General features: G+C 39.9%; 2 protein-coding genes across 2 annotated transcripts; one reads left to right on the forward strand and one right to left on the reverse strand.

The window, feature by feature from the left end:
* Positions 1-13,571: 13,571 nt before the first annotated feature.
* On the reverse strand, positions 13,572-13,922 carry LOC115956585 (nuclear transcription factor Y subunit C-2-like). The gene has a single exon (XM_031074915.1). It carries the CDS (start codon positions 13,920-13,922, stop codon positions 13,572-13,574), a length of 351 nt encoding a protein of 116 aa, XP_030930775.1.
* Positions 13,923-16,055: 2,133 nt separating this feature from the next.
* On the forward strand, positions 16,056-16,445 carry LOC115956586. The gene has a single exon (XM_031074916.1). The coding sequence runs from the start codon at positions 16,056-16,058 to the stop codon at positions 16,443-16,445; it is 390 nt and encodes a 129-aa protein (XP_030930776.1).
* The last annotated feature ends 7,658 nt before the right edge of the window (positions 16,446-24,103 follow it).

A 24,103-nucleotide genomic window follows, 5' to 3' on the forward strand; every position in this document is an offset into this window, starting at 1 on the left:
TTGTGGGGGATGGTTGATAAAACTGAAGAATACGGCTCTGTCAGGTGCAGTGCCTTATCCGGGAAGGGTAGTGTAGGGATAATTCTCCCTAGATATTTTAGATTTCCTTCCATATTTATTCCTTTATTATTATTTTTTTTTTACCCCTACCCTCAATGGGGCTTTGGGTCTGTCGAGGACGAAACCGTGCTCGGCTGCATCTCCGGGCCATTACCTTTTTCGGCTTGGGCCTTTAGACTCCCCATGGGCAAGTGGGCTTGGCCCATAAATTATTGGGCCCCACAGTTTTTATTATATCCTTTATACTAGCAAAATTTTAAGAAAATCACAGTTCAATAGTTATGTTATCAATCAAATATTTAAATTTCAAATTTTTGTAATATAAAATTTTGCATAAAAAATAAGTTTATTGATCAAATAGTATATAATATCCTATTTGAACGAAATGCAAATCTCATGCGTATTAAAAATATAAAGAAAATAAAGTCCATCAGTTAGATTTTCAAAATTTATATCAAATAAAAAGATATAAGAGAAGTTTGAAGAATTTATTTTCAAATTAATTTAGAGAGAAATCTAATCCTTTGTTCATTTTTCCTCTTTGTTGTAGTCGGCCAATTTTTCCTACACGCGGTGTGTTACACTTCAAGTTGCCTTCTAAAGCAAAGTTTTATTTTATATTATTTTTTTTGGTAAATTCTAAAGCAGAGTTTTACTCTCCAATCCATACTTCCATTGCAGTTTGCTAAAGTCCTGCACGTGGAACTCCAGGTATGACTTTTCTTCCCTCTGTTATAAGTTTTTTTCATAAACTTCCCTTTGTTATAACTGACTAAATATGATAATTAACTAGACCATTTATTTATTTATACGATGAAATATATCATATAAATAAATAAATGGTCTAATTAATAGGTGAACTTAAGAAATTTGTCAATATATCATTTTAAGAAAATTTAATACAACTTTTGTAAGAAATATAAGGACAAAAAAATCTCATTTCTTATAAAATGCTTCTAAAAGTATTTTCTAAATGAATTTTCTTAGGAAATTCGTTAACAAAATTCACAAAATAATATAATTTTTTTAATTTGATTATATATATATATATATAAATATATTACTATGTCTTCTTCTTCTTTTAGCAACTTTTAATCTATTAGTAATTTGTTTTATCTATGCATGATGACGCTCTATTAAAGAGAGTAGGTTATAGTTTGAATAAAGATGTTTAACTTTTTATATTATTGGTTGTTTTTGGCATATAAATAATAAGTTAAAAATATCAAATCTTTTTTTCAATCTTATCTCATTACTGTTTAAATTTAATAAATATACTTTATATGGCACATATTGAGATATTGAGCTATAAAGTACTTAAATTATATATTGAATTATGTTTATAATATTATATTAATTGTTGTACTTAGTTTGGAATTAGAATTACAGGGAAAGAAAAAAAAAATAATCATCTCATTTGTTGTTTAGTGTCCCAAAAGCAAATTCTTGATTTCACAACTGCCTACAGTCGTATTAGCCGACACCAACGGCACTTTCATCTACTATTTCAGTTGGGGGTGTTCGTAGTGTAGTGTGGTTTTGGATCATTTTTAGTACCATACTTTACGGTGTAGTTTAGCTAAAATCATAATTATACCGCACCTCATTTTTACAATCACATGTGCATTGCAGTGTGGTGAGGTGCAGTTTAGAGTTTAGCCAAAACCATAATTGCACCACATCTCAATTTTGCGGTCAATGTGCAGTGCGATATATAAGATGTGGTTTGAAACTAGTATATTTTTAAAATTTTGGGCTTTTCTTACCCAGCCCAAAACTAACTAATTTTCATTTTATTTTGGGCCAAGTTTTAAACTGATGAGTTATTTTTTTTTTATTTTTTATTTTTTTTTGGCTGGCTTTCCTAATCAACACTTGCTAGCATTATTAAACTTTTTTTTTTTTTACAAAATTAGGGTTATTAAACTATTAACAATTTATTTAATATTAAAAAATAAACATATTAATATATAGAAAGGGTATGATGCAGTGTGGTTTGTGTAGTTTTCTTATTATAAAACTGTAAACTACACTACACTATACCATGTGATGCATTGTTATTTGTGGTGCAATGCGGTTATATCATTTTGCTGATAGTTTTGATGCGGGTATTGTAGTTTATGCAGTTTTTGTAGTTTGATGAACACTCCTAATTTCAGTCATCATCGATAGTCCTCTTTGGTGGTGCATTCAATTTGGATCTAACATGATGACTATTTCGTTGGATGGGTGTTCACCCCCCTTATTTGAGACTAAATTTTGCTAAGAGTCTTTTAAAAAAAAAAAAAAAATTGCTAAGAATTAAACTTTGTTAGGGACATACTTTTATGTAATTGGCTAATCCCTTGACAAAATGCACTTTACTTGTAATTGGGTAGATCTAGGATGAGTTTAGGACTTAAAGAAACATGTTGTTCAAGTCAAGTGTTAAAGCCATGAAGATTTGACCAAGAAACAAGTGAAGAAGAACTGTTCTTTAAAGCTCAACAGCAATCTCAACCATAAAACTTCTATTGAGATTTAATGTTAGAGCTCGACAGAAGCTGTATCTGTCGAGAAATACGAAATCAGAAATTCCGAATTTGATTTTCAGCCAATGCTTATGTATTTGTGTAGGGTTTCTTTTCTTACAACCCTATACATATATAAGGCTTATTTTAAAGGCCGTCGTGCATGCATTGTGTGATTGGAGGCAGAAATTGCTCTAGTTCATAATTTTCTCTAAAGAATCTACTGCGTCTTTACGCTAAAGGTTTTGTAACCAAGGAACTTTCTGATCTTCATTGTTGATGAAGTGAAGAACTTTGCAGCCAACATCTTCTTCAAGTTGGTGGAGTTAGTCACGTATTGAAATCCGTGCATTATTGGTTAGTCACGTACTGAGATTCATACATTGAATGGAGAGATTGCTGCAACAATACAAGTTCAATTGGGTATTGGGGTAAGAGTTCAATTGTAGGTTAGTATTTCAGGATAGGCCAAAGGGTTTGGTAAGATTCCTTATACTTGTGACCGCTTGTGATTGATAATAGTGGATTCTCAAGAGTGGTGACCTTAAATTCACTCGGTGGAATTTTGTCTCGGCAGTTTTCTCCCTTCGTAAATAAATCACCTGTATCAAATTTATTTTCCACTGCATTTAGATATTTTGGTGATTTATTTGTGCTACCATGACATTGCATGTAATTTGACTAATTAATTAACTTGAGTAATTAATTAATTTGAAGGGGTCAATTCATTTTAACCCAACAAACTTGAAGGACCAACGATTAAATTTTTAATTAATAATAAGTAATTTTTTAATATAATAATGAAAGAAATTATTTTTTTATATACTAGTATATGTAATAGGGAAAACAAATGATGTAATGATGTGGAGTACAGTAAAACAAGAAAGAAAGAAAAAAAAAAGTCAAAGGAAACAGATGTTCAACTTCACACGTCTTAAGGGAACCTTAATTGCCTCTTCAGTTGACGCATGCTTATACTCCAAGCGATACAAAAGGAGGACCAAACAATTTTCCAAAACCTATTGGACCCACTAGAAACTATTGCATGCTTCCATGAAAAGTCTATGAAGCACGGGTGCGTTTTCGGATTCGGGTGAGGGTGTAAGTGTGAGAGCAGGACTTGGTAATTTCTAAAAAAGTAGGGTGTGGGTGCAGCTGTTAAAATTATTAAAAATATTTTTATTTTTATTTTCTATATATTTTTACTGTTAAAATATTCTTAAAAAACACATTCTATAGCCTTGGTTCATAAAACAAAGAAAGAAGAAGGCAAGAAACACAAAACAAAATATAAAACAAAAAAGAAAACACAAAAGCAGCAACAAATATTTAGAATAAAATTGAGGAAGGATAGATTTAGGATGTTTGGGCCTCATTCAAAACCGATTTCGGCTGTTCCGGCATGATTCAAGGCCGATTTCGACCTTTTTCGACCATTGCGGTTAGTTTCAGCCGTTTTGGTCGGTTTCGGCTATCGATCGATACCATTTGATTCGGTCGATACAACTCGATTTTGGCAGAATCGGCATGAATTGAAGCCAAGTTAGCATGAATTGAAGCCGAGTTGGTGCGAATTTGAAAAAAAAAAAAAAAAAAAAAAAAAAAAACCCTCAGATGCAACACCGACACATGGACAATTGCATCGGTGGTTGCACCCCGCGTCAGACCTCGGTGCGGCACCCTCCCAGCTGCGTTGGTGCTTCCTAGATGAAAACTTGGGGGCAAGTATCCTATGTCTTCATTTTTATAAATGTTTCTCACCCTCACTGTGCACTACTCTACTGCATTCACCAAAGCTTGCAAACCTTTAGACAATTTTTCTTTTTTTCTCTCACCAAATTCGTGAATAAAAATAATGGATATATTTATTCCTGAAGAGTATGTTATGAGGTAGAGAAGTGAAAGAAAGGCAGTTGCTGGAGCTCCAAAAAAAAAAAAACAGATATAGTGTCTGAATCAAGGAGGATGGAGAAGGAGAAGAAGGCCAGACTACCAACTTTTGGGCTTGAGAATAAGAAGGGCCTAAGATCATATATTGGGCCTTGGGCTTTGTTTGAGAATGTTGAATGGTCCGAGGAGGAATAAATAGTTATTAGGGGTTCCAATTTAAAGTCTCATGAGTAAGGAACGAATGGAAGGTGGTTCAAGGATGAACTCCTCGTCGGATATGATGAATGCAGCTCATGTATCTATTCCAGCAATTAGAATGACCTTTCAGGAAGCTCCAATGATAGGGACGTGCCTCATGAACATATGAGAAGGAAGGAAACCCAAAAATATCTAAGAAAAAGCTGCTACCACCGCATTAAATGCACTGTAACTATTTTTCTGGCCACATTTATGTGGAAAAGATATCTGAACAGTGTTGTCTTGGCTACCACAACTCACAGAAAGTCAAAGAGGGTGTCTGATGAGACAGGTACTCAAGTAAGAGCTTAGATGATCAACAAGTGTAGAATTAAGATAATTTAAAGGGAGCTATATAATATGAGAGACCCTCCATGAGAAAAGGATCGGAAAATAGAGAGAGAACACTGTAGCAATCTAAATTGTCTTTGTATCCAATTGTGATCAATATATATAAGTGTGACCTCCTTGGACTGAAAGTCCATTAAGATCGGAACCTCTTATTTGAGTTTGATTGTCATTTAATTCAGTACTAGCTATTGTCCAACTCATTAGGGCCTAGTTCTTTGACTCACTCTCTACAAATTTATTGTACTGAGCTCATTGGGCCAAGATCCCATACATCTTAGGTTTGGGTTGTAAACCGTGTCCTTACATTACTTTAAGTGGCTTCTCAGCTTAAATACCCATGTATTATATGTTGTGCTAAATGCTAATACTAATGTTTGAGGAACATATAGGTATTTGTTAGGGATCCCCTATATTTTAGTGTTCAAAATGTATGCCATAACAAATATGCAATTTGTTTGTGTGTATACATAAATCACATTTCCTTTCCGTATAATTAGTTTTTTAATTGGAATATATATACCCTATGATGAGTATTTATAATACGCTATTAAGAATAGTAAAAATGTAGCCAATGAGGAATTTGCCTTTTGGATATAGGCTATTAGGTTGAACTACAACACCCTTTCCCCCGCTTTCTTATTCTCTCTAAATCTCTTATCAAAATCACTGTATGGTGACCTTCAATACAATTCAAGTAATCCATCACCAACGATCACTCAGTGTAGTCTCTAGTGATCATCGTTTCAACTAGTCATCGTTGGCCGCCATCTTGAAATCTTTCATAATTTCTTCACTTTAGAAAGCACACTTCTCTTGACTGTATTTTTGCGTAGATTCTGATTTTAGTTTATGTTTTTCCATTCGAGACCCCCAAGTCACACTAATTGATGCATCACTCATTCTTTCTAGGTTCAATCTATTTGAAATCCTCCCAACTCATTCATGTGGTTCACCAAAAACATCGTCCTCTGCCGATATGCCTGAAACCACTAGTCTAGCTATCCTCTGGCCATAGTAGCAACTCTTTGGTCACTGGTGTAGTTGTTTTTCGATTGCTTATCACTGTTTTTTGCTACAATCGCCAGTATTTCCACATTGTGCACGGTTCATTCTACATCTATTTCAGTTATTCATGGTCATGGTTTCCTACACAAGATAACAAACCTTGAGTTTGAGGAATAATGTTATTATATTCAGATAAGTTATATGATTTAATGTATTTGACCTCAATGTATTATTATGTACGTACCTTACTTGTGGTCCTTATTATGCCCGGAATCGAAGTATATTATTTTTGGGTCAGGCTTAGGTCCAGTGTCCAATAATATTGGACCCGTTGAGATGATGATATGTGTTCACTATTAAACACGTGTCACCATTTAATCGAGTCTAGTGCACTGTATGCATTGGACCTAAACTAAGTCTATTATTTTTTATCCTTGATTCAGGCATAATTAAATATTAGTGTGTGTGTCCTATATTGGGTTCGTGTATACACAATTTAGAATAGTTAAAAAAGGTAACCGCTAAAGGTTATTTATCATTATTATGTTGGTATATGGAACAATTATGATTATTAACAAAAATGGATGGCATAACTAGTATGAAAGCATAATCAAATATGAATCGTCAAATTGAAAATTTCAAGACAAAATGGCCAAAATGAAAAAAAAAAAAAAAAAAAAAAAAATTTAAGGGTAAAAATGTACTTTAATCTTTATTTTATTTAAGTATTAAAAAGTTGGTATCATTCAAAGTTTTATGTTTAAAAAAAAAAAAAAAAAAATTGAATAAGATGCTTCTATGTTCACTTAATCATCATTGTTTTGGTTCTTTTTCTGTTGTAATGCAACTTATTTATTCGGGTTGGGTTTAGGAGTGGGGACAGATGAACCCAGGCCCTTATAACTCTGTTAAGGAAGCCCAAAGCTGACACCACCGGGTTATTTGATATGAGAACTGAGCCAGCATATAACTAAAATTGTTATTTAATTGGGTTAGGCCATATGAGAACTGAGCCAGTATTTAAGAAAAAATTGTGATTTGATTAGGTTAGGTTAGGCCAGGTGTAATCTCTGTGCAAGTGCAAATTGGGCTTGGAAATAAACTGAATTTATTTTAGGTTGAATTTATTTTAGGTTCGGGCAAGGTCATTTATTTACTTTTGGCTCCTGGGCTGACTCTATGCACCTGACAATTGGGCTTGGATTTTACATCCTTGTTCTAATGGACCATGATAGGTGAAGTTAATTTTACCCAAGTTGCCGCGCCATTCTACTATTCTAGAGAAAACTGGTAGTGCAATGATCTTAAACTAAATTCGTATCATAACAACCCTTGTTTAGTTGTTCTCATAAGTAATAATCTAATTTCCTTACGTTCTTTTTTAAGAAATTTTCATGCAGCATTCAGCAGCCAAAATTTTACTAAATATCATAGGTAACTGTGATTTGATTTTTTGGTTATCATATTGCATAATATATTTTTATAATTACTATATATGGTTAATTGTAACACACATTATAGCATAATAAAGATGTACTCCAGTAGTTATTAAAGAATTTTTTATGTGAACGTAGACTATCAAGTCGAACCATTTCACTTTCTCTTTCTACGTAAGTTTACTTTCTTCTTATATTTTAACATGGTATCTAGCTTCATCGCTATGTTAAGGCTCATTTTTCAGGAATCTTTTTGTGTTTTTTTCTCTACCCACGCAACGCACCAAACATGCTCTAAAACCATTCTTGCATATTTTCCCAATGATCCATAAGAATCTCATCAATACCTAAACTCCTTAATTAGATATGCATTTGGGTCCACTTCGCACCAGTGTTGCACACACCCCACACCATTTCAATCTTAACCATGTTGTTCCGTGTGATTGCACACATCGCTTCTTGCTCTAAAAACACATTCCATGTGTCACAAAATGATTCAAATTTCAAAGTCTACAAAAGATAGATATACCATTCTGAGAAAACCACTCTCTATCTCACTGTTACTGTGTTAACCAAAACAGAAATGAAAAACAGAGACTGAAAAATAAACTGGAAAAGCTCAAGTATTATTGCTATGAAAGAGAACAATACAATTCAATGATTTACAAGTGAATAGATACTTATATATATAGGTACATCAGAGAAGGAGGGAGAGAGAAGCCCAACAGAGTCTGGTATAACAGACTTGTAACTGTCTCACACGAGTCATAACAAATCCTTACACGTGCGTGATCCTTCAGACCTTCAATAACTAATATAATCCAAAATGGTACTGTTGGGTTTAATGAGAAACGACACTGTTACACTTTAGGCGTGTTTTGTGTCTAACCACTTTACTACACGACACCGTTTTGGATTGAGAACTAGCCGTCGGAACATTTGCTTCTTCTCCTTCAATATTTGATTCTGAGCTTGCACTGTCATCCCCCCTCAAACGAATGGGGAATTTCCACATAAGTTTGGAAGTAAGCCAATTAAATCGAGGAGAGGGAAGGCCCTTGGTAAACAGATCAACAAGTTGATCATGAGTGGAAATGAATTTCAGGAGTAAGTCATGCCTGAGCACCTTCTCACAAACAAAATGGTAGTCAACCTCGATGTGCTTTGTGTGAGCATGAAACACAAGATTGGAGGCAATGGCCAAAGCACTAACATTGTCACACCAAAGAAGCGGAGGTTGAGGAAGAAAAATGCCAAAATCTCTAAGGAGCATTCGAAGCCAATACAACTCAGTTGTAGTAGAAGCTAAAGCACGATACTCAGCCTCTGTGGAAGAATGAGACACAGTGCACTGTTTCTTAGCCGACCAAGTTATGGGGGAATTACCAAAAAACACTACCATACCAGTAATAGATCGTTTATCCACAGGATCCCCAACCCAGTCTACATCACTATAAGCAGATAAGGAGATGGGACCTGGAGTAAAAGCAATCCCAAAATGAAAGGAACCATGAAGATACCTCAGGATGCACTTAGCAGCTTGAAGGTGATTTTGGGTAGGAGTGCTCATATGTTGACAGGCCTGTTGAACAGTAAAAGACAAGTCTGGCTTGGTGAAGGTGAGATATTGTAAAGCCCCAACAAGACTCCTATAGGATTTAGGATCAAATAAAAAAGGGCTGTCATTGGGAAGGAGATGATGATTAGGAGAGCATGGTGTCTTACAAGGCTTGCAATCAGTCATGCCAAACTTCTTGAGAAGATCAAAGGCATATTTGGACTGATGCACAAATAAACCAGTGGAGGTATAATCAATCTGTAGACCAAGAAAGTAGTGAAGCAAGCCAAGATCTTTAAGATCAAACTCCTTGCCCAAAAGGGTGATGATGGTAGAAACAAAAGAAGAGCTATTACCAGTGATGATAATATCATCTACATAGAGCAACAAATACACAATGAAAGATTGATGCCTCAAGATGAACAAATTGCCATCAGCAGCTGAAGCACAGAAACCCACATGAAGGAGCTGAGAGGTAAATCTCTCAAACCAAGCCCGAGGAGCTTGTTTGAGACCATAAAGGGCTTTATGAAGAAGGCACACATGATGAGGAAAAGAAGGATCAACATATCCTTGAGGTTGAGCCATAAAGACCTCTTCCTTTAGAAGACCATGTAGAAAAGCATTTGAAACATCCAATTGCTTCAATTGCCAACCATGCTGCACAGCCAAAGCAAGAAGAAGTCTAACAGTAGCAGGCTTAACTACTGGACTGAAGGCTTCATCATAATCTAATCCATATTGTTGTAGATAGCCCCTAGCCACTAATCTGGCTTTATACCTGGCAACAGACCCATCACTATGCCTTTTGAGCTTATAAACCCATTTGCAAGTTACAACATTTTTATGTGGAGGAAGAGAAACCAAAGACCAAGTCTGTTGCTTCTGTAATAACTGGAATTCAGCATCCATGGCAACCACCCATTGAGGATGCTTGGAAGCAATTGCAAAGGAAGGAGGTTCTGCTTCAGTATAATCACATTGTACCTGCATAACTTTAGGCCTATATATTCCATGTTTAGACCTTGTAACCATAGGATGGGAATTGGTGGAGGAAGGAACAAGATCAAGAGGAGCAGGATTGGAAGATGATAAAGAAGGTTGGACAGAATCTGGGAGCACAGAGGGAGAAAGTGCAAACACTGAGGAAGGAGTATCAAGAGGAGTAAGAACAACAGGGATTGGAGAAGAAGTAGAAAGAAATGAGGGAAGTAGAGAAGATAAAAAATCAGAATCTGATGAAAAAGAAGAAGAATGAGGAGTATCAACAGATTTAGAGGGTGCTAAAGAAGTAGGAGCAGGATGAGACAACCAATCAGACAAGGAAGAAGAAAAAGGAACATGAGGATTAGTAAGATTGGGATTAGTGGCAAAAGGGAAGAGAGTTTCATTAAACAAAACATGACAAGCAATATAAATTCTGTTGGATGTAGGATCAAGGCAAATATACCCTTTAGACAAAGGTGGATAGCCAAGAAAAATACATGGTGTAGACCTAGGTTGTAGCTTGTTCTTATTATAGGGTCTAAGAAAAGGATAGCAAGCACACCCAAAGGATTTAAGAGCATGAACAGAAGGTGTTTTAAAGTACAATTTTTCCCAAGGAGACTGAAAACTTAACACTGATGAAGGAACTCTATTTATAAGGTAAGTGGCAACAGTCAAGGCATATGACCAGAAATTAAGAGGAAGATGTGACTAATAAAGGAGAGCAAGACCTGTTTCAACAACATGTTTGTGCTTCCTTTTTGATACTCCATTTTGCTCAGGGGTATGAGGACAAGAAGATTGATGGAGAATACCATGAGCAGAATAATAGGATTGAAACTCAGCATTAGTATATTCAGAACCATTATCAGTTCTTAAAATTTTAAGTTTGGAATTATGTTGAGTTTCAACCATGTTCTTAAAGTGCTTAAAAACAGACAAAACTTCATTTTTAGACTTAAGCAAAAACAGCCAAGTGAAACGAGTGTAATCATCAACAAAAAGTACATAGTAATTAAAGCCAAGTAATGAAGTAATAGGAGAGGGACCCCAAACATCACTATGCACAATTTCAAGAATTGAAGTGGAAATAATTGAAGGTTTATTCAAATGAAGTTTGTGCATCTTAGCACTTATACAATGTTCACAAGAGGAACAAACCTCATCAATCATGGATAAAAAAAGAGATGAAAATACAGTCTTAAGAACAGAATATAAAACTCTAGAGTGAGGATGGCCAAGTCTGTGATGCCAGAGTAGAATTTGGTGTGGTTTGACAGACACAAAGGCAGAGGACTTGAAATGGTTCAATGATGAGGATAGGTTAGAGATGGATGGAATATGATAGACCCCATCTCTACTCAACCTTGCATAGAGGATCTTTCCCGTGGGCAAATCCTGAATTAAGAACTTGTTGGCATCAAAATAACAAAAAACATTATTTTGGAGACACAGTTTATGAACAGATAGAAGGTTAGAAGTAAGGTCAGGCACCCTTAGGATATTATCAAGCCTAAAATTATAAGTTAGGGTTTGAAGCTTACCATTACCAATGTGAGTGACTGGCAATTCCTAACCATTCCCAACAGTAATAGTCTCATTGCCTTGAATAGGTTGTTGATGAAGAGACAGCTATGAAAAATTGGGAGTTACATATCTGAGCAGCCTGTGTCAGTAAGCCAAGAGTTGGAATCCTGAACTTGAGCAACATTGGCCACCATTGAAGCAAGTTTAGCAAGGGCATGCCTTCCTTGATATGCAAAGTCCATGCGATGGTAATAGTCAAGAGCTGAACAACCATTCTTCCCACATATCTGACAAATAGGCCTACTGGATTGACCTTGATTTTGAGAAGGTTTAGGTTGATTAAAAGACTAAAATTGAGATGGAAAACCTTGATTACCAGGATTAAAACTCTGGAACTGAGAGCTAGATCCACCAAAATTGGAGTAATTTCCCCCACCAAAATGAGAATTCATTCCACCAGAGTGAGGTCCATGTCCACGAGCACCTCTTCCTCTCTGGTTGTAATTTCTTCCTCCTCTTCCCCGAGGAAAGCCTTGTGAATGAAAGTTTGTAGCCATAGCCATAGAAACTTGATCAACACCATTAGATCTCTTCTTAATAACTCTCTCTTCAGCATTCAATAATGCATTCAATTCTTCCACTGACAACACATCACTCCTAGTTCTAATAGCAAAACTAAAAGAGTCATAGCTAGATGGAAGACCATCAAGAACAATGTGGAGAAGCTTCTTATCATCCACAAACACAGACACAGCAGCTAATCTATCACGAGCTTGCTTAATTTTCTGAAAGTAACCATCAATTGATTCATTCCCTTTCTTAATTGCATTCAATTCATTACGGAGACTCATAACATGAGATCTTGAAATTGATGCAAATCTCTTCTCTAACACTTTCCAAACTCCTCTAGCAGATTTTTGCCCAACTGTGAGAGCAAGAATTGCAGGAGAAAGAGTTGAATTCAAGAATGTGAACATTGCTTGTTCACGATTCTTCCAAGCTATGAACGCTGAATTAATTTCAGTAGTAAAATTACTAGATGAATCCTTAAGAAATCTATCTAGAGCAGTGACTGAGTCATCAAGAACATTAATCATGGAGTAGGTATCAAGAATTACCTCGATTTGATGTTTCCACACCACATAATTCCCATAGTCCAGCTTCACAGTCATCATAGATGACATATTTGATAGCAACAGCAACGAAGAATTCACTGGAAGACCTGAAGAAGCCATAGCAGGCACAACACTTGAAGAAGACGATGAAGAAGATGAACTGGACTGAGCAGAAGCCATTGATATGGATCAATGCTCTGATACCATGAGAAAACCACTCTCTATCTCATTGTTACTGTGTTAACCAAAACAGAGACTGAAAAATAAACTGGAAAAACTCAAGTATTATTGCAATGAAAGAGAACAATACAATTCAATGATTTATAAGTGAATAGATACTTATATATATAGGTACATCAAAGAAGGAGGGAGAGAGAAGCCCAACAGAGTCTGGTATAATAGACTTATAACCGTCTCACACGAGTCATAACAAATCCTTACACGTGCATGATCATTCAGACCTTCAATAACTAATATAATCCAAAACGGTACCGTTGGGTTTAATGAGAAACGACACCGTTACACTTTAGGCGTGTTTTGTATCTAACCACTTTACTACACGACATCGTTTTGGACTGAGAACTAGCCGTTGGAACATTTGCTTCTTCTCCTTCAATATTTGATTCTGAGCTTGCACTGTCACATTCCAATAGATGAAAATAAATAACTAAAAAATATTATTAAAAAAAAAGAAGATAGATATACCATTGTCTGACTCAATAAATAAATTAAAAAAAAAAAAAAAAAGAGTTGATCCTGGTTCATTTCAAGAAATTGAAATACAAATGTCATGCGCATTACATGCTGCCAATAAAACAGGTCTTTTTCTCAAAGTTGTAGTGTATATTTAGATATGCTTTGTTACGTTCAAGTGAAAGAGAAAGGTAGGGAGGCCCTAAGGCTGAAATGTTTCCCTTTTCACCGTGGTCAAGTCCAAAGGGTTTGTAGAATCGGACACCAAACTGACAAGAAAGTCAAAGATATCTGTGGCCATAAAAGCTGAGACCACGTCGTCTTTGTGAAGCGTCCTTCTCTTCCCTTTCATGGTCACCATCCAAGACCTTCGTGTCAAATCCTCTATGAACAGCTCACAAGCCTTGGAAAAAACAATTGGGGCCTCTCCAGATATCATGTTGACGTTGTCCCCAGATTTCTTCATGATCTTCTTTATCCTTGCCAAGGGCAACAAGTGAGGCCCAGTTCTTCCTCCAGAGAACATTCCTGAATATATTCCGGCTTGCCTCATCTTCTTTCTGTGTCTTTGATCTCTAAGTTATGAAATATATTGGTAATAGTTTTGTATAAACAACAATGGTTTAGAGGCAATGAGGACATCAATATTCAGCTTATATTTATAGGAGAATGTTTGCGTGAAGAAGCTACGTACAGGGATAATGCTAGCCGGCCAGCCTACTTAAGTGGGCTAAAATCCAATTAAAAACATTTATATAATAATAATAATAATAATAATAATATAATTATTATTGTTAGTTCAACTTTTTTTTTTTAAGTCGATTGTTGGCCAAGTGGGAGGATTTAAATCATAAATGCTTCGATTATAAATACCTAAATGTATTAATTGAGTATGAGGCTCTTGGCAATAATAATAATAAAAAACTGATAAAGGCACTTACATATGTGCTTGTATAATAGAAAAATGATAATGTTAACGGATTTTTTTAGGATAATGGTTAATAAATTATTTTAAGAAAGTTTTTATATTGTTTTTATAAGAAATTAAAAAATCTGTCAAAATGTTAATTTTTTTTTCATTTTCCATAAAAACTTTATTAAAATGGTTCATTAAAAAATGCCCTTAGGATATTCGTTAACTTTTTCCACAAAAAAAATATCACATTTTAGATAATCTGACATGCGGTATTTTAAAAAATAAGTATGTAAATTTTTTTTTTTAAAAAAAAAAGGTTTTTATATTAAAATAAATATGAAATTTTTGCACAAACGGATCAAATGCTTGGCATCTATTACGTATTTACACGTCCTGCTTCATTCAGCGTAGTTGAAATTATATGGCCTTGCCTACTGAAAAGAAAAAGGGAAATTGAAAAACATGTATAGTGATGTTTTAGACAATCGAGAAGGAAGTCATACGTTTTGATTTTTGATAAGGATAAAAGAAATTGGTCAAGAAAGATAAGCCGACAGTATCTACTGGGCCGTCAGTCCCTGTTCAATGACTGACGACAGGATAAAGTTGTAAACGACGGGGCCGTCAGTCTCTGTTCAATGACTGACGGCGGGATAAAGTTTTAAGGAGAGGCACCACAGGCTGATGGAATGATAAAGCTGAAGGTCATCCTGAAGCTGACGGTATGGAGACCGAAGGCATTATATAAGCTGACGGCACTAGTCAAAGAATGCTTGCTAACCACGTTTGCGTGTATAAGTAAATGACTTGCCCTCCACGTTTTGTTAAACCTAAGAGGGACTCCAATATGGAAAGGATCCCGCAAAATACGCCCAAAGAGACTCCTATAAGGAAAAGACTTCTACTCCAAGGAAAAGGGGTCAAGCCCTACTACTATAAAAACCAAGCACCCTCACGAACCAAGGTACGCATAATTTACCCTCTCTAGCACTCTAGAGCAGTGAGAATAGTTCTAACTTGACATTCAGAGGGTATTTGGCCGGTACCACACCGATGCTCTCTGCTAGGTCCTTTCTTTTACTATGCAGGTGCTATTTGGAGCGCGCGAGAGCCGTGTGACTTACTGGTGGTATTTTCAGCATCATCAGTTGGTGCCGTCTATGGGGAACGTGTAGTATAAAGTCATATTACCGCTTCCCGGACAAAAGTTGCATGGTGCTCACCCGCTCAATGGCAACCACTAATGACATTCAAGAAGAGAATCCACCTACGACCGCCTTCGAGAAGCAAGTTAAGACTCTCGCCGCGGCCATGGAACGCCTCACCAAACAAAATCGCGAACTGGAAGAGCAGCTGTGCCAGAAGAACGCAGCACCGGACAACCAAGGAGTTGATCAAGAAGGAACCAGCGCTGATAGAAGACACCAAGAGGGACCCCAGGCTAGTAACGCCCCGAGCAAACCGGAGCGGCAGAACGTGAGCCTCCCTTCCCTCGCAGATACGGCTCTGCCACCTATTATCGCAGAGCTGCAGGCGATGAAGGAACAAATGGAGGTGATGATGAAAACTCTCAAGGGGTGAGTGTCTAGTGATCTTGACGACCTTGTCAACCGAACAGACTAGCCGTTCACCGCCTCCGTCAACTCCTTCCCCCTACCGAGTAAGTTCCGCATGCCACAGATAGACAGTTATGACGGGGTCAGGGACCCTCTGGACCACCTAGACACATTCAAGACCCTGATGCACCTTCAAGGAGTGGCAGACGCGATCATGTGTAGGGCCTTCCCTACAACGCTGAAGGGCGTGGCGAGAATTTGGTTCAGCCGACTGACATCGAACTCCATCAGCATCTTCAAAGAACTTAGCGCTCAATTTACCACGCACTTCATCGGAGGCCATCGGTACAAGAAGTCTACGGCTTGTTTGATGAGTATCAAGCAGCGAGAGGATGAAACTTTAAGAGCCTACATATCCTGTTTCAATAAGGAGGCACTCTCGATCGACGAAACTGACGATAAGATACTTGTCGCAGCATTCACAAATGGGCTGAAGAAGGGTAAGTTTTTGTTCTTACTGTATAAGAACGACCCAAAGACCATGTCGGAAGTACTTTACCGAGCCACAAAGTATATGAACGCCGAAGATGCGCTATTGGCGTGAGATGAGAGGCCAAAGAAAAGAGAGAGGCAGGAAGACACTCGGCAGGACCAAGGCCAAAAGAAAGCAAGGACAGGAGACCGAAGAGATGAGAGGTGCCCTAAGCCCCTGGGAGGAAGATTCACGAGCTTCACTCCATTGACAGCCCCGATAGATCAAGTCCTTATGCAAATCAAGGACGAGGAGGCTCTGACGTTCCCGGGAAAGTTGAAGAGCGATCCCAACAAACGTTCTAGGGATAAGTATTGCCGTTTCCACCGCGACCATGGTCACGATACGGCTGATTGTTATGACCTAAAGCAGCAGATTGAGGCCCTTATCAGATAAGGAAAACTGCAAAAGTTCGTTAGTAAGAAGAAAACGGATCTACCCCCACAAGACCAACACCCCCGACGGGATAATGAGCGACCGAGGCCCCTGATAGGGGACATAAGGATGATCGTAGGAGGAACGGCTGTCGCTGGGTCATCCAAAAAGGCCCGCAAAACCTACCTTCGGATGGTACAAAATGTTCAGTTGACGGGAGTTATACCGTAGATAGCACGAAGAGAAGGCCCCATAATCGGGTTCTCAGAAGAGGATGCACGACGCCTTCACCATCCACATGACGATGCGCTCATCGTCAGCCTACGGGTAGAAGACTACAACATGCACTGAGTGTTGGTCGACAACGGCAGTTCAACAAATATTTTATACTACCTGGCATTCCAGCAGATGAGGATTGACAGGGAGCGATTGATTCAGACAAATGCCCCGCTCGTGGGCTTCGGAGTGAGCCGGGTATTCCCCCTAGGCGCGGTCACATTGTCCGTAATGGTAGGAGATTACCCTCAGCAGATAATCAAGGACGTAACATTCTTGGTGGTCGATTGCTCATCTGCCTACAACACCATCCTTGGACAACCCATGCTCAATTCATGGAAGGCGGTAACTTTAACTTACCACCTAATGATTAAGTTCCCCACTGACTACGGAGTAGGGGAGCTACGCGAAAGTCAGATGGCCGCGCGCGAATGCTACGTGGTCATGATGGAAATGGAAGATCAGGTTCAGGCTTTGAGTATAGAAGAGCACTGGACGGTGACGGAGCCAGTAGAGAAGCTAGAAGAGATACCCCTTGACAGTTCCGATCCTGGCAGAACGACCAAAATTGAAACACTCGCTAACCCCGCAATCTGTCAAGAGCTCATAACCTTCCTCAGAGGCAATCGAGACGTATTCGCCTAGAGTCATGAAGATATGCCAGGAATAGACCCTTCAGTCATGGTGCACAGGTTGAATGTATCGCCCACCTTTCTACCTGTCCGACAGAAGAAGAGAGTGTTCGCCCCCGAACGAGATTGGGCTATAGCAGAAGAAGTCCAAAAGCTACAGGAAGCAAGCTTCATTAGGGAAGTATACTATCCCGATTGGCTGGCGAACGTAATAATGGTCAAAAAAGCTAGCGGGAAATGGCGGATGTGTGTGGACTTCACCGATCTTAACAAAGCCTGCCCCAAAGATAGCTATCCCCTCCCAAGAGTCGGCGTCCTAGTAGACTCAACGGCCGACACTAGTTACTGAGCTTTATGGACGCTTTCTCGGGGTACAACCAGATCCGAATGCATGAAGCTGATCAGGAAAAAACTTCATTCGTAACCAGCCAAGGCCTCTTCTATTACAAAGTGATGCCCTTCAGCTTGAAGAACGCAGGCGCAACGTACCAAAGACTTATGAACAAAATGTTTGCGTAACAAATTGGGAGGAATGTCCAGGTCTACGTTGACGACATGCTAGTAAAGAGCCGAAGGGAGGAAGATCATCTGGAAGATCTCAAAGAAATATTCAACACTCTTCGCTCCTACAACATGAAGCTCAATCTAGGAAAATATGCCTTTGGAGTGACGGTGGGAAAATTCCTAGGATTTATGGTGTCCCAAAGGGGAATCGAGGCAAACCCAGACAAAATCCGAGCCATTATGGAGATGGCGCCACCAAGAAATGTGAAGGAGGTGCAAAGCCTCAACGGAAAAATAGTGGCACTGAATAGATTCGTGTCAAGGGCGACGGACAAATACTTGCCCTTCTTCCGCACACTGAAGAGATCATTCGAGTGGAATGCCGAATGCCAGCAAGCATTCGAGGAATTAAAGGCTTATCTCTCCTCCCCACCACTGCTGAGCCCGTCGCAGCCAGGAGAAAAGCTTTTTCTCTATCTAGCCGTCTCCCCCGTAGCCATCAGTGCTGCCTTAGTCAGAGAAGAAGAAAAAGTACAAAAGCCCGTGTACTACGTGAGCCGAGCGCTTCGCGGTGCTAAAGAAAGATACCCGCCTATGGAAAAACTTGCCTTTGCATTAGTTACGGTGGCCCGCAAGTTCAAACCGTACTTTCAAGCCCATACGGTAAACGTCCTGACTGACAAGCCCTTGTGACGGGCGATGACCAATCCTAAGGCTGCAGGTCGATTGGCGTTATGGGCCATAGAGTTGAGCGAATTTGATATCCAGTACCGCCCACGCACCGCAATCAAGGGATAGATCGTCACAGATTTCATAGCAGAATTCACTCATGACGAAGACGAGGGGGTAAAAGAGTCCCCTCATTGGAGCATATACACGGACGAGTCCTCCAATAGACAAGCCGGAGGGGCCGGCATCGTGCTACTATTGCCCGAAGGAGATACAATTGAATGTATGATCCGTCTTGACTTCCCCACTACCAACAATGAATCAGAGTATGAAGCACTAATAGCAGGACTCGACCTTGCCAAAGCAGTAGGAGCCGCGAGGGTAGTCATCTATTGCGACTTTCAGGTCATTACTAACCAAATAAATGGAGACTACGAGTGCAAGGGCGAAAGGATGAAAAAGTACCTTGATCAAGTAAGGGCGAGAGTGGATGACCTAGAAGCCAAAATCGTCCAAATTCCCAGAGGAGAAAATGAGCGAGCTGATCGCCTCGCAAAGGCCGCTTCAGTAGAACATATGGTCATCCCTGGTAATGTACTCTCTTTCGTTCAGCTTTCTCTGCTAATAGATCCTAGCAACGTGTAGGAAATATGCTCCGACAGTAGCTGCACCGCACCGTTAGTTTTATACTTGAAAGACGGGGTATTACCAGACGGAAAGGAAGCTGCAAGAAAACTGAAGGTCCAGGCAGCAAGGTTCGTCCTAATAAAAGGCGTCTTGTACAAAAGAGGCTTCTCTCGACCATATCTGAGATGCTTGAGTACAGAAGAGGCAGACTACGTCATGAGAGAAGTACACAAAGGAATCTGCAGAAACCATTCAGGGGCTAGATCATTGGTACACAAGCTTATGCAAGCGGGGTACTATTGGCCCACCATGCAGAAGGACACCGAAGCCTATGTCAGGGCCTGTGACAAATGCCAAAGGTTTAGCAATATTATTAGACAACCAACCGAAAAGCTGACCCCGATGACGGCCCCATGGCCGTTCGCACAATGGGGGTTAGATATTATGGAACCATTCCCTATAGCAGTACAACAACTGAAGTTCCTAGTGGTGGGCATTGACTACTTTACAAAATGGGTGGAAGCTGAAACTTTGGCTACAATTACAGAGAAGAACGTGCGAAACTTTGTCTGGAGATGCATCATATGCAGGTTTGGCATTCCTAGAGTCTTTGTCTCGAACAACGAGAGGCAATTCGACAACGACTCCTTCCGGGATTTTTGCTCACAGTTAGGAATAAAGAACCACTACTCCTCCCCCGTCCACCCTCAAGCTAATGGCCAGGTCGAAGTCACGAACCGGTCCTTGCTCAAGATTATCAAGACTCGGCTCGAGGGGGCAAAGGGTATATGGCCTGAAGAATTACCAAGCATACTATGGGCATACAGGACGACGGCAAGGACACCCACAGGAGAGACACCGTTCCGACTGACGTACGGAGGCGAAGCAGTCATCCCGGCCAAAGTTGGGCTCACGAGCTACAGGGTGCACAACCATGATGAGAACAAAAATGACGAGGCTATGCAACTACAGCTCGACCTAGTGGATGAGATCAGAGCAGCAGTAGAACAAAGGCTCGCTAGGTACCAGGACCGCATGGCCAAACACTACAATTCTCTGGTCCGATACAGAGACTTCCAGGTTGGAAACCTTGTTCTTAGAAAGGTCATGGGTGCTGCTAGGGACCCTACCCAAGGGAAACTCGGCCCCAATTGGGAAGGACCCTACCGAGTTACGTCGTGGCAGAGGAAAGACACTTACCACCTGGAAACGTTAGAAGGACAGGAATTGCCACACCTATGGAACACCGAGCACGTACGAAAGTATTACCAGGAGGAGCGGCAACATGAAGACCAACCTTTTTTATTTTCAGCATATTTTAGTCTTACTCCTCAGCTTTATCATTTACTTTAGCTTTTTTGCAACAATACTTCTTTTTTTTTAAGCCCAAAAGGCAGGATTTGGTTTTAGAATTACTTTTATTCATAAATGCATGGAAAAAAGAGGAGTTTATTCAAAATTGCTGAAGTATCTATTTTAGAAATCTACGGTTTAAAGTCCATAGAAGTGGACAACTAAGTTCACAAAAGTGAACAACAAAAACGATTAAGTCCATAACACACGGCCTAAAAGACTGACGGCCTCACTAAACAGATGAGGCTATCATCATATGGACAAGGTCCTAAAACCAACGGGCATACAAAAGATGACAAGCTCATCAAGCCCATGACAGACTAAAGCTAAAAAGCTGACGGTCCCACCTAAATAGATGAGGCTATCATCACATGGACAAGGTCCTAAAACCAACGGGCATACAAAAGATGACAAGCTCATCAAGCCCATGACAGACTAAAGCTAAAAAGCTGACAGTCCTACCTAATAAATAAGGCAATCATCATATGGATAAGGTTCTAAAACCAACGGGCCTACAAAAGATGACAAGATCATCAAAGCTCGTCAGACTAAAGCTAAAAAACTGCCGGTCTCACCAAACGGACGGAGCCATTATAGAACCAACGGGCTTACATTAAGACCATAAGATGATTGAGAATTAGAAAATTGACGACCACATTAAGGTCAGTAAAATGGCAAAAATAGAGACAATTGACGGGAGAATCTTCAAAGCTGACGAGCCAAAAGCGACGGAACCATTACTTGGATAATGCAACCAAGCTGACTGTCCTTGAAAAATGACGAACAAGGCTATACCGATGAGATAAGAAGGATATCTCATAAAGTCGCAAAAAGGCCGTATACCGATGGAGTCTCCCAATCAGTCAAAAAACTAACGGGGTTCCCAAACAGACGGGAATGTTTACCAAGACTTTGTAATCACTGATTAGATAAAAAATAATGAAAGCGACGGGAATAATATACCATGCAACACATACAACTGTATACAAACAAAACCCCGAGAAAACCAAACGGGCACTTAAAACAATTGTCTGCAAAAATAATTAAAGTACAATGACTGTTTGCAAAACAACTGGGATAAAATACAAATAAAGAGAACTAAGGAGCGGAGCGTCAGCAGGATTCCCGTCAGCTTGCTGGTCTTCAACATCTACAAGCGCAGCTGGAGTGTTGGAAGCTGGAGTAGGAGGATTTGCAGCAGGCTGGGCTAGGACAACGACGCCATCAGACTCTGGAGTAGGATTAGGCTGAGGCTGAGAGGAGCCGTCATCTCCATCATCCATGGTAATTCCAGACAAGTCCAGCTCTAGGAAGGCTGACGAGACCTACTTAAGGTAATCGTAAAAACCAGTGCCATAATACTCGACACAAGAGTCAATAAACGATTGCGTCGCTTTAAAGTCTCGAACTACGTCAGCCCTAACCGTCTGCAGCCTTTGCCCTAGATCCGTCACCTCCTCCTTGAGCTTGTCATTCTGACGGTCAGCCTCCACTAGCTTCTCCCTGACTTCCTTCATCTCTTGATTCAGCGTACAAACGACATCCTTGTACTGCCCTTGTTCATTCATCAGATTTGCATTATGCTTCCGGACCCTAGTGACGACTCCCTCCTTCGCGACGCAACAGCCTTGAAGGGTCGTAACATGCACCAAGGCCTAAGAAAAGAACACATCCGTCAGTCAAAGTTGATCAAAGTAAAATGAAACCAGTTTGACCAAAAGGTAGAATGCATACCTTGGTGAGATCAAAAAGGGCTGACGCCCCTAAATCCTCCGTCTCCAACAGGTCACAAGGCTCTATGTCTGACGGCTTTATAAAGGACTTAACCTCCCCGACGGCATAGTCCTTGTGGGTCAGGAGACGGCAGGGGCCCTCGCTGACGGAACCCAATGAAGTCATTGCCCGTTTACCCATACTATGGCTCAGCTTAAGAGGTGATTTCTCCTTTGCAGTACTGTCCCCCGGAGTGACGGCGGCCATTTTGGACTGACGGCCGTCACTCCCGTCGGGCTTCCTCTTTGCCTACTTAGTGACGACCTTAGGGGTTGACGAGGTCTCGCCCCCTGCCTCCTTTGCCCTTTTCTCCTCCTTCTGACGGGCGGCGGCAGCCCTTATCCTTTGTTTGGCAGATTCCATCTCTACAATACAAAGAAAAGTTGTTAGAATAAGAGACGGAGGAGTAGACTGACGAAGCCAATAAGAAATCTACTCACATCGACATGAAAATTCCTCCAACCTTCGAGCTTCAGCTGACGGCTCTGGACCCCCACAGTATAAATGAATTGTGTCAAGGGTGATCAAATCCCTACACTTACGTTCCTCCAAAGGGATTTCCAGAACCCGACGGATGAACTCCTCTTGTTCGTCGGTTATGTGGGGACGGGAATAAGCTGAAGAAAAAAAAAAAAAAAAAAGAAGTAATGTTAGTAGCGTCACTTCGAAAACGAAAAGAACATGGTTGACGAGATTAACCTGAATCCCTGACAAAAGCCCAAGTGTTGTCAAAATAACCATGGGGCATCGTCGCCCATTCCTCTTGACGGCAAACCCAATCCGTTCCTTCAACAAAAAAATATCTACTTTTCCAGTTCCTATTGGAATCTGGCATATCTGATACCAGCCTCAAATTTTTCTCCCGGGCATTAACATGTATGTCCCCTTAGACGAGGCGATATGATAAGGCCTGTAGCAGTAAAAGAATTCGTCTAAGGTAAGCTGACGGTTTCCTCCACTTAGACGGCCCCACAAGATCTCAGCTCCTCTGAAAGTCCTCCAGGCATTTGGGGCAATTTGAGTGACGAACAGGCCCAGGAAGTCAGCAAGCTAACGGTGTAGGGCCGTCAACGGTAATCTCAGACCCGCAGCAAACATGGCATCATACATGCCCACGTCAGCGGTTCTCCCTGAGTAATAACTCTCATTCTCTTTAGGGAAACAGATCGGGATATGGTCTGGGATTTGGTAACGAGTGCGCAACTCCCTAAAAACCTTATCACTCATCCTAAGTAAAAATTTATTGACGGCTCAATCCTTAGGGAGAATGAAAGGACGGTTATCTCCAGGTCCCTCTGAAGCCCCTTCATTGGGTCCCTCATCTCCGTCACTATCATTTCCGTCGCTATCATCACCGTCAACATTTATATCTTCTTCGTCAACATTTATATCACCCCCGTCACCTTCATCCTCTCCTCTTCCCTCTTCTACTTCATCCTTACCCCCCTCAATATAACCCTCATCACCGTCAGGAGATCGAGCCGACGTCCCTCTCTCTGACGAAGGTGAGAAGTCCTCTGA

Source organism: Quercus lobata, chromosome 8, assembly GCF_001633185.2.
Source record: "Quercus lobata isolate SW786 chromosome 8, ValleyOak3.0 Primary Assembly, whole genome shotgun sequence".
NCBI lineage: Eukaryota > Viridiplantae > Streptophyta > Magnoliopsida > Fagales > Fagaceae > Quercus > Quercus lobata.

Excerpts from the sequence above, each read along its gene's own strand:
- LOC115956586 (XM_031074916.1), top strand. The coding sequence starts at position 16,056 with ATGTGTAGGGCCTTCCCTACAACGCTGAAGGGCGTGGCGAGAATTTGG.
- LOC115956585 (XM_031074915.1), bottom strand. The coding sequence starts at position 13,922 with ATGAGGCAAGCCGGAATATATTCAGGAATGTTCTCTGGAGGAAGAACT.